At 38.9% G+C, this 12,196-nt stretch overlaps 1 protein-coding gene across 3 annotated transcripts in view; it reads right to left on the bottom strand.

Moving 5' to 3' along the window:
* Window positions 1-12,196, bottom strand: part of RELN (reelin) — a 511,932-nt gene that overhangs the window by 432,666 nt on the left and 67,070 nt on the right. For all 3 annotated transcript variants that reach the window (XM_044245854.1, XM_044245853.1, XM_044245852.1), the window contains exon 2: window positions 11,667-11,777. In XM_044245854.1, the coding sequence (XP_044101789.1) occupies window positions 11,667-11,777 (111 nt within the window). The remainder of the gene's footprint in view (window positions 1-11,666; window positions 11,778-12,196) is intronic.

The following is a 12,196-nucleotide window of genomic DNA, read 5'->3' as shown; positions in this document are numbered from 1 at the left end:
AGGCAGTGTAGGGAAAGGTACTTTTAGCTCAATATTTTAAAATTCATTCTAAGATGGGTCTGATATCATCTCTTTGTTAAAATGGGGATAAGAAAACGAGAGAAAAGGGAAGGGAAAGGCTAGGGGCTTGAAAGATATACTTGGTCAACCTCATAATGACTCCAGAGCGGCTCATTTGTCCCATTCTCTAGAAACAGACCCAAACCCCAATGGAGTTCTTCCTTTATTAGGAACAGATTTCTCTCCCATCTTTGTTATTAGCATTAAAAATGGTACTGGATCACATAGACTAAAAGTCTGGTTACAAAGCATCTTCTCATAATGCAAATAACTAATTACTTCAAAAAAGAAAGCCATCAAGGGTAAACAAAACATCGACCCAGAGCATGACCTCTGATAGCTCCATTTATTTCACTTTTAACTTGCTGTTTACTGGAGTTCATGTGGAGAGGCACTGTTCTGAAGAAGAACCAGAAATAACATAATTAACTGGATAATAGCAACAATGTGGTTACAACATCTGAAAACATGTGGAAGGAAAAGCAGGAGGGACGCGCAGTCTGAACTTTTACCAAAAATACTAACAATTTTGCTATTCTGTTTTCCAAAATGGCAACTCCCACACAAGCAAGTATCTTTCCATTCAGACATTACACAGTCCCCAAAACAGTAATTTAGTTGTGTGCCTGCCTCAGAGAGCAGCCTACACATCTATTAAGCGACATGCAGAGCTCAGCATCGGAGGGCTGAACGCAAACTACACAATGGAAGACAAGAGTGGAAACAACAACCAACATTTGGTGAAGGGCCTCTATCGGACTTCTACGGCTGTTTTCAAATTCATACGCTGCACCCAGAACTATCTTCCAGGTGACACCAGGGATTTCCTTTCACTACTTTTTATAAAGAAATACTTCCGAGATTGTTATCAGAATTATTTCTAGAGTGTCATAACATGATACAATTATTTTAAGTTGCTGTTAGATTTAACTGCCAAGAAAGAAGCAGCCAACTTTAACCAAGAGTATTTATAAATCAGTTACTATGAACATGGAACATAAACTCATTTATCATTATCTAGTTACCCTGAAGGAGGACTGGAAAACGTCAAGAGTAAGCCTCATTACAAACAACATGACGGCCAGATCAGAGTCAGAATTCAAAGTTTATTCCCTTAAACATAGACTTTGATCTTTCCTCCTGTTAAAATGGACAGTCTGGCATACTATGAAAAGCATCGCTCTTCTAGAAAAGAGTATCTCTTATCAGCAAAGAGCCATGATTCTTAAGTTCTTTTTTTTTTTTAAGTATTATTTAAGAAAGAGAGTAAAATATTGCTGACTCTGTCTTTATCCAGGAAGGGATAAGACCTCGTTTACAGAAACTTATTTTCCAGAACCACTTTTAAAAACTTTGACAGGAGAAAGTACCCCTGCATAAAAACCCATTGCTCTGTCCTTGTTTGCTCAGTGCTGTTTTGGGGGGCAAATACCTTCTTTAATAAGGTTACATTTGCCAGACAGAAGAGTCTCTTCATAATCTGTTCACCCTACAGACAAAACTGTAACAAAATAATCTCCAAAAAAATCACAACTTATATAGCACAGGGGCAACTTCCATTAGAATCCACTCTAGAAATGTGACTTTCCTGACATTCATATTTGTGAACAACCCGTTCCCTGTGATTCTGGGCACCTGAATTTGAGCAGGGATAAGGAGGAGAAAGGAATCAAAAGAACTCCCCTGCCTTAGGGAGACATTTTTAAAGTACCTACAAGGGTTTCAGGGCACATGTCTCATCAGGGCTAAATTCCAGAATCTAGAATCTATGGAGTGTCGAGAGACAACTGACAAGGTGTAGTATGAAGGAGCAATGAAATGGATAAATCTTTCGAGGAGTGTGGTTTTTTAGCCTAAAGGAACGAAGATAGGTTGCTTACTGACTTTTAAACAAACTTTTACCTTTTTCAATTACTTAAGAAATTATATGAGGAAAATGTTGAGTTGACACAGGGGGTTACATGTACATACCAGGAAACCTTCCTTAATCATCTCACTTGATGTAATCTTAGAATATGTTCTTGAGAAATCATAGAGTCATCATTTTTGAAAGAGCTAAGAGATCTTTCTTAGGAAAGAAAGAACTTGAGAAAATAAGAACTTCTTAAGAAAATAAGAAATTCACTATCATGTATCATTAAGACATTGATCTGTCCTAAGTTAAGAGGTTGGAGTGGACAATCTCCTGAACTTCTTTCTATCTCTTGATTCTAAAGAAGTCACTTCATAAGCCTCCCTCCTAGCTAAAGGCATGGGTGTCTGCCACCTCCAGGAAAAAAAGGGACAAAGCGGTAAACAGGGTAATAAATTTCCCCAGAATCTCCAGTGAGTAAATTTATATACTTTTGTATGGTTTTAAATACATGCATAGGTGTGTAGATTTATATGTACATATATAGATTTAGAAATATCCTCAAAATTGAAGACAGTAATATTCACTGTCTTGTCCATACCAGGACACTTACACACATGCATGTGTTTATTGATGTCAGCTCCAGCAGTAAAATATCCCACAAATCCTCAAAGATTTGTAGTGGTTTATTTATTCAATAAATATTTATTGAGCCCTTATTTTGTGCCATAAGAGTGAAGAGGACTAGATCATCTCTTATCCTCAAAAAGGTATAAAGGTTTTAAACAAGTAAATTCAATAGATTGGTAGAGATGGCTGGTGGAGGTCAGGGCAGAGAGTGAAGTATGGGGGAGAGAACAGAGAGTTTATGGAGGTAGGTGTCAGGGAGGAGCAGGGAGTAGGGTCATAAAGGCTCAGTAGAGGAAGTGAGTCAGGGCAAAGGCCCTGAGAGAACTGGGATGTCTGCTCAGCAGAGAGAACCAGAAGAAAGTTGAAGCACTATGGACAGAGGTGTGGGGTTTAACACAGCTGGGATTCTGGAAGTGTGTTTGGGTTATGACTGGTGCACAGGTGTATGTGTGTGTAAGTGTGGTGGGAATGAATGTGCCTATAAAGAAATGGAAGGAAGAGTCGGGAACCCTATAGGCTGGGCTATAGCTGAGAGCACCTTCTTTTAATCAAGGTTCTTTCGGTTGTAATAGAAACCAACTCAAGTGGGCTTGGGCTGTAGGGGAGCTTAAGGAGAGGCTACAGAGCTGAGTGTTCATTATGACTTTGCCACTCCCTACGCCTGACCTTGGGCAAGTTACTTACCCTCTCTATACCTCAGGTTCTTGATCTGTAAAATGAGGGCAATTAGTAGGATTTTTGTTAGGATCAAAAGAGTTGATACTGGGGCACCTTGGTGGCTCAGTGGGTTAAGCCGCTGCCTTCGGCTCGGGTCATGATCTCGGGGTCCTGGGATCGAGTCCCTCATCGGGCTCTCTGCTCAGCAGGGAGCCTGCTTCCCTCTCACTCTCTCTGCCTGCCTCTCTGCCTACTTGTGATCTCTGTCTGTCAAATAAATAAATAAAATATTAAAAAAAAAAAAGAGTTAATACCTGCAACACACCTGCCACACAGCAAGTGCTTGAAAAATGTTAGCTCTTTTTATTATTGTTTCTTGGAACCAAGGAATATCCCAGCCTGATGGGAAGAAAGCCAAAAATAAGAGCCTGGAAAGCTTTGGCATCTCAGGCACCATTCTGTGTCCCCTTCTCTTCTCCCTACACAACACTCCTTTGAGCCCTTGTGAATGATGGCTGCCCAGACCTCCCAAATGTTTAAACGTTCCCTGATTAGCACATTAAGAGTTGGACTGGGATGGATGAGTCTTGGTTCCAAATTCCTGTATTGGTAAATATGATTGACTCGGCTTGGCTTGGGTATCTCACTCGTGGTTTACATGGGGCCAAAAGGTTGGGGTAAAATCATGCCACAATGGCCTATCTCCCTTGAATGCCAGGAAGGAGGGCAATGGAGTAATTCATCTTGATTTTTATATTTAATCATTTTCGGGGCTAAGCCACAGACAGACTACACAATTTGACCTTCAGAGGTTTTAGAGCCTCTGATAAGTATTGAAGGACGTTGGTTTTTCCAATTGCTTTGCAGACTTCTTAAATTTTTTCTTTTCCAATTTGCACAGCCCTAACTACTTTTAAGAATCTTTAAGAATCTGGAAACTGGGGGCACCTAGGTGGCTCAGTGGGTTAAAGCCTCTGCTTTCGGCTCGGATCATAATCTCAGGGTCCTGGGATTGAGCCCCATGTTGGGCTCTCTGCTCAGTGGGGAGCCTGCTTCCCCACCCCCACTCTCTGCCTGCCTCTCTGCCTACTCGAGATCTCTGTCTGTCACATAAGTAAATAAAATCTTTAAAAAAAAAAGAATCTGGAAACTCTTGAACTTCCATCTATCTACTAAACAAAATGTGGCATAGCCATACAATGGAATATTATTTAACCATTGAAAGGAATGAAGTACTGATACCAGCTACAACATGGGTGAATCCTAAAAACATGATACTGAGTAAAAGACGCCAGACACAAAAGGCCACGTATTGTATGATTCTATTTATATGAAATGTCTAAAATAGGCAAATGCATAGAGACAGAAAGTAGATCAGTGTGGGGAAGCACTGAGGGGTGACTGCTAGACAGGGATGGACTTTCTTTTGGAGGTGATAAGATATTCTGAAACTAGACAGCAGTGTTGGTTGTACAACCTTGTGAATAAATTAGAAACCACTGAAATGTATACTTAACATAGTAAATTTTATGGTATGTGAATTATATTTCAAAAACTGTATCTGAGACCTGGATATGATGTCAGAACACTGGCTTTACTCATTACACTTACACCATTTCATGCAATCGCCACTACTTGCCCTTCCTAGGTCTTGCTTCCTTGCAGGGGCTAAGCCAGGGTCCTGAAGGTCTATTTCAGCTCTAAATTCTATCGGTAAGAAACTGGGTGTGTGGCTCACCATCTAAATGAAAGTCAACCTTTCTCTTTCAAACATTCTGCCACTTGAACTAGCTTCTCATTCTATTTCTTATTTCAGAGAAAGAATTCGCTCTTCTTTCTGAGTTTTTAAATAATGCCTATGTCTAGGTGGCTCAGTTGGTTAAGTGTCCAACTCTTGGCTTCAGCTCAGGTCATGATCTCAGCGTCATGAGATTGAGCCCTATGTCAGGTTCCATGCTCAGTGGGGAGTCTGCTTGAGAATCTGTCTCTCCCTCTGCCCCTCCCACTGCTCTTGTTATCTCTTTAAAATAAAATAAATAAAATCTTTAAAAATAAATAAATAATACCTATTTTAAGCACATATACTAGGCACTTGAATCAATAATTCATTTAGTCCACCCAGCAATTTTGTGAGTGAGGCACCTCTCATTTTACAAAGTCAGACATGGAGGCTTAGGGAAAGAAAGAATGTGACCCAAGTTAGGAAGAAGCAGCAGCAGGGGGGCTTGGGACCTGAGCTGCCTAGCTCTGGAAGTCATGTGATGAACTCCTGCCCTGAGCTGCCTTTCCCCACCGACTCCTCCACTTGGCTCAAATTTCATGCCCCTCAACATTTGCTTCAGCAATCTGTTGACTAATTCAACAGCTTTATATTCATCATGTCCACTATTCTGGTAAATGATTCTTTTTAGTTATTTAGGAATAGGGAAATAATCCCTGAATTCCTTAGTCATATGTCAAATACAAACTACATTATACTATTTCTTAATGAAGGTAATGCTGGCATATGCAAATGGAATTGAGACTTAATGACTTAAGACCAAACTGAGGTTAATACCCAGTAAATAGGAAAAATTAATGGCAATTTCAACTCTTCAGCTATGCTCTTAGTATCATTGACTACAGCAATTTGTTTAATTAACCTGAAGTCTTCTTGTTAATTATAGATCATTTACCATATCCAATAAGAGGTCATGCCTTCAAAATCCCTGAATATGTTCAAAATTCCTCAAGCATGTTACAATGCATTTCTTTGTAAGGAGACAGATAAAATAAATTTAACAAGCTCATTCTGAATAATTTAGCCTCATTTAGGCTGGTGAATAAAGAGCATTACTATACAGGACCCCATTTAATGAAGTTGTTAATGGCTGCCCCTTCTTTATATTTTTTTAAAGCCTAAATATATGTATGTATAACATATGTGTGTGTCTCAAAAGCACAAGGATAGGCACCTAAGACTGAACTGTATTTAACGCCCAGGGATGTAGGGTCCTACTGACAATCAGTAAAGTTGTAAAAGGTTCTACTTAGTTTCAATGTGAAGGATAACTAAAACTTAGCTTAAACAAAGCCTGTATTTTTATTTTTAATGACAATAAAACAAAGGAGTGACAAAAATTTGCACCATGGCAGTGAAACGTTAACATACAATCAAAATCTACTAGTAAAGTACACATTTTTATTAACTAGTGATCAACATAAGATTTACTAAAATTTTAAATCTTGAAACACTAAAATAATTTGTTTTATAAATATATCCCCTCTCATCTAAAGTTAGAGTGTCAGATTTCAGTGGGAAAAAAATCAGATCTTTAAGTTAAAAAATTCTACTACCCTGTTTCAAAAATAATATTGAAAATATTAAATTTTTATGATTGTGTGCCGTGGTGGCTCAGTTGGCTAAGAAACTGCCTTTGGCTCAGGTCATGATCCTGGAGTCCCAGGATCAAGCCCCACATCAGGCTCCCTGCTCCGCAGGGAATCTGCTTCTCCTGCTGACTTCTCTCTTCTCATGCTCTTGCTCTCTCTCATTCTCTTTCTCTCAAATAAATAAATAAAATCTTTTTTAAAAATGACATGATTGGGGCGCCTGGGTGGCTCAGTGGGTTAAGCCTCTGCCTTCGGCTCAGGTCATGGTCTCAGGGTCCTGGGATCGAGCTCAGCCGCATCAAGTTCTCTGCTCGCCAGTAAGCCTGCTTCCCCCGCTCTCTGCCTGCCTCTCTGCCTGCTTGTGATCTCTCTCTCTCTGTCAAATAAATAAATAAAATCTTTAAATAAATAAATAAATAAATAAATGACATGATTAACTGAATGCTTAAGAGAAAAAATTAAAAAGAAAATAAATCTTGGTCGCTTCACCATATTTTCTCCCCAAACTTAGATTTCATCAAATCTTGCCATTTTAAGAATTTCATAATTTAACAAATGACTGGATCCAGAATGCCTCATTACTATAGAAAAAGGAAAGGAAACACATAGAAAATTATAAAAGTTTACACGAAAAACTGTTAAAATGGCTCACATATTAGCTGAGCACAATGATCTAGCAATGGCAAAGCACAACATTAAATTTATGGAAGGTCTAACAATTGGTAGTGTGGCTGCCATCAGACCTGCAAACCCAGTTCTCCGGTTTTAGAGCCAGAATACCAAAAACTAAGTAAAATGCTTTTAGAGCCAGAATACTAAATATTGAGTAAAATGCATTTCAGCCTCTGGAAAAGGAATAATTTTGTATGAAAGGATATTCAAATAGCCCTTCTTTGAGCGACCACAAAGAACCTTGAAGATTTACATGATTGAGCTGGAATTCAATGCCAAAGACAAGAGGAAGCATTTTTTTTTTCCTTCTGGGATGCACAAAGAGATATCCATAATTAAACATCACTCTTCCCTAGGGCAGTATGTTTTCTTATATTGGCAAGCAAAATGAGGTATTTCAAATCACGCATTGTTGGCATACAGTCATTTTTTGCATAGCTATTGTTTTAATGTATTTCTGGCTATTAGGCATTTGTCTATTTTTGGTCAGTGAGGCATGTATTTTAAAGAATTCTGGTTTTGCATAAAAGGCTATAGTTATGTTAGTGGAATTACTTTTATACAACAGTATCTTAAGAATAATTATAGCCTTATTTTGGCTGGTCACACAGCCAAATACATTTTATATCTAAAGGAGAGCAGCTATAACTTTCATGTAATTAGTATAATTAAAATTATCTATAAAGGAAAAAACTTTCAGAAGTACTTTTTAGACTCAACTTTATGTTTTACTTTGTCTTATTTAACACAGCTAGTTAAATATCTCTCACCCTAATCCTATGCTGTTGGGAAAATGCCAAACAAACCAAATTTGCTTAACATTCTATCAATTAAGTCAGAGCCTAATGATAGATTACATATTCAATAACTCTGTTATTAACAGAGTTATTGAATTCTAGATCAAAGAATGCCACATTTTTTTCAACCTGACCCTACTGTAACTACTAAACTACCAAAAAGCAACAATTTTTTTTTACAATTTACCTCCTGTAGGAATTTCCTCTCCATTCTTACCAGCACCCTACTCAGATCTTCATTTTCTTAAATTGTAAAGAGCATGTTAAACTTCAGTCAAATACCAAAAAATTCAAGTGCTTTTGTTTTCTAAAGTGACCATTTGTCTAAAACAGACATTTTATGTCCTGCTCTCTAGTCAAAAACAGCACTTCCAAAGATTAACTCTGTTTAATAATATTGAGGTGTGTACTTTAAAATTTTCTTTTTTTTTTTTTTAAAGATTTTATTTATTTATTTGACAGAGATCACAAGTAGGCAGAGAGGCAGGCAGAGAGAGACATAGAGAGAGGAGGAAGCAGGCTCCCTGCAGAGCAGAGAGCCCGATGTGGGGCTCGATCCCAGGACCCTGGGATCATGACCTGAGCCGAAGGCAGAGGCTTTAACCCACTGAGCCACCCAGGCACCCCATGTACTTTAAAATTTTCTAAAGGAATTTACCACTATCATATAAATCCACATAAAATTATGTGGCTATTACTGGAACTTACAAAAGATCTCACTTATCTATCCATGCATATAAAAATCATGTCCTATAAAAATGCCGGTTGACTGGTAGGAGACCCGAGCTGTGATTGTGGAAGTCAAATGACCATGAATGGACTTCATGTTTTGAAGCCTCTTTGGACCACCGGCCTCATGATCCAGGGTTCACGGTGATGGGGAGACCAAGTGTAACTTAAGCTTAATCAAAAAACATTCTAATTCAAATGCAAATGCCTTTGTACAGGTTTCAAAGTCATGCAAGAAAATGTCTGGAAGCCCAGGTGTTTCACATAACTCCTGACAACTGGGGGACCTGGATGTCTCAGTCAGTCGAGGCCCCCAGTTGGGCTCTGCACTCAGCGTGGAGCCTGCTTGAGATTCTCTCTCTCTTCCTCTCCCTTTGCCCCCCAACCCCAAAATAAATTAATTACTTTAAAAAAAATAACTTCTAACAATTGGATTCCAAGTTTTCCATTTGGCTTACTAGCTAAAATCAGAAGCAATAAGACACATGCATTTTATGTGTCCTTTCAAAATGTGTTTACAACAACATACTGATGAATGATATTTCATGATTTTTCTCATTGAAAGCCTCCATTGTAGCCTGTGATAGTTATTTCATCCAGCCAAGTCCTCTCAAATCATGTGGATCTACAAACCCCAGATTAATGGCTCCTCAGATCTGTTTTTTGCCCCTCCAAGAAGCTATAGACAAGTCCTGGGCTGGGAGAAGCAGCTGCTTCCATTATAAGGATAATTTTGGAATACCTCGGTTTACTGAGTATTTCCTATGTGCTAAGGGCTTCCTGTAAATTGCCTCCTTTAATTCTCACAAATCTTATGAAGCAGGTGTTTTACCAACCCCTTTCACAGATGAGGAAGTCAAGCTCACATCTCAGCTCAACGCTACTTCCTCAGGAAAGCCTCTTCTAACTCCATCCCATTTCACTGCAGACCAGATCTAGTTCCTCTGGCATAGCCTCTCCCAGCCCTCAGGACTTCAGCAAGCTGGCCTCTGGCATGATAGCAAGATTTGCTATTATGTATGTATATGGTCAGTTAAATAATGTCTATCCCCTCCCATTTAATGAATGTAGACGAGTGGTTCTCAAACTTCGGTGTGCACCAAAATCAACCGGACTGCTTCTCTGAAAGTGGTCACTGGGTCTCACCCCCAGCACATGTGGCTCACCGAGTCTAAAGACAGGCTCGAACCTTGTCGTCACGGGCTCTAGGTGCTGCTGCTGCCGCCAGACCTGGACTGGCCCAGTACAGCACTTCTTAGCCCTGCGTGAACACTGGAACATTCCAATCTAGCAACCGAAATGGCATTAAAAACAACCGATGCCCATGCCCCACTTCCAGAGGTTTTGATTTAACTGGGCTAAGGGAGAACCCAGAATGTCTTATTCCAAATACTGTATTCTTTTACTAAAAAAATTGCTTATCTAAAAGTCAAATTGAACTCGATGGCCTATAAATTTTTATTTGTTAATCTGGGAACCCTTCTTGTGAGGCCTGTTGTAACATAACAGGTAGTACACCATGTACGTGATGCACGTAGATAGGACTGTAAGCTGACCTTTCACCTCTACAGAGCACAAAAAGGATGGGGCTAAATAAGCGGAATTTTTAGATCAAATTTTTTTTCCTGAGGATTAGAACCTAAAGTAGTTACCAACACATTGTATCTGAGTAGTTACCAACACATTGTATCTGAGATCTTTTAAAAACAGGGCAAATTCTCAATGTCACATAATTTAACGTGATGACGAAATGACTTCCAGGTTCTGTGAAGCCCCGAGGCTATGAGCCTTATATTGGCCAGTAGGTGATGAGGGGGTGACAATGGGGCATCGACAGGACGGCTCTGACATCCGTCAGTGAGTCACCTGGCCACAGCTACTGCTAGGATTTGGCACAGAGTCAGCACCCTTTCATGTATCAAAAGTAGGTAAAAATTATCTATTTAATAAATACCCAGAAAAGATAAAACTCGGAACACATGGCTGCCTCTGATAATGCAATTCTATCTTTTTCATATCAATGGAGGGAGCCTTGTGGTTTCCAATTTCAGAATAAGATCAGTGATTTCACATCTTACATAAACGGAGATATTAAATTTGCATTTTTGATGCTGAAAAGAGACTATTTAATTCCAGCTTGGCATGTTTATCGCATAATGGGTAAACCGGGGATTTCCAGATTGAAAATCCTCTGGGCACGTAATGATCATGTAGCCTTCTGCTTCCCCATATAAGTAACCTGCCAGGGCTACAATTCAAGGACGAGGACTCATGTAAGTGCTTTAAATATTAAAACACATTCTTTCATGAATACTCATAGAATTCAGTCACCAATCATTACTACCTTCCACTTTGTACAATGCTCAATTGCCAAACTTAATGTGACCCTTTTCACCTAACCCAGGATCATAAGAACTATTTCTAAAAACAGCTCATTGGGGGTGCCTAGTAGAACATGCAACTCTTGATCTCAGGGTCAGTTCAAGTCCCATGTTGGAGGCAGAGTTTATTTAAAGTAATAATAATAATGATAATAATAATAATAAAACTTTAAAAATAGGTTATGGAATAATTGCATGCACGTCAGAGTGAATTCCAGTTCCAGTAACCTAAATGACAGAACACAAAAATCCACCTGATTCCCCAAGACCAAGCATAACAGCGTCAACAGACAGAGAGGGATAGAAAGATTGTCACACTTCGCTTATGGTTGGCTGTACAGTCACATGACTTATTTCAAGTCACCTAACGTCAAGCAAACAACACAAAAATCGCTTCAGATTAGTTACTCTGAAATCATCAATGTCTGATCCTTTTAAAACAGATGTTTCAAAAAATAAGATCTGTTGTTGTTTAACCATGGACAATTCTTGATGGTATATGTGAGGATAGCTTACCAAATCCAAAAGCATTAGAACCTCCAATGCTCTGTGAAGCCTGCACACTTGTGGACGTGTACAGTCCTGTCACCAGCAAGCCGTCAAAGAAGGTGCTTGTTGAAATTGTCACTGAAATGCAGGGAGGGGAAAAAGAAAAGAAACCTCAATTAATACAATCCGAATACTGAGACACGTTGCTCAAGAGTTAAACATTGTCAAAACAATTTTTACTCATTACTTAAAAAACTATTTTTATACTGTTGCTAGTTAGTATTTTCTTTCCATCAGGAACTATAAGCAGAGGAGCAAAAAAGAAGCTCCGATCTCCAATGTCTGTAATTGCTGGTCCTAAATTTAGTACATTAGATCGCTCTTTCTGCATTCATTTACACATTCCCCAGCTATATGCAAAATCATCTGAAAATAATGTAGTATTGAATAGCTAGCTTCCCACCTCCACTACCACCCCTGAAGGCAGTCAAAGGCATTGCTGGAGTTTTGGCATTGCTATTAAACACTTTTTTTTTTTTTTAAAGTATTTCATACTG

Source organism: Neovison vison, chromosome 4 (assembly GCF_020171115.1).
Source record: "Neovison vison isolate M4711 chromosome 4, ASM_NN_V1, whole genome shotgun sequence".
NCBI classification, from domain to species: Eukaryota; Metazoa; Chordata; class Mammalia; order Carnivora; family Mustelidae; genus Neogale; species Neogale vison.
The sequence above is the reverse complement of the archived record's forward strand: the minus strand, read 5'-3'. Positions and strand labels throughout refer to the sequence as shown.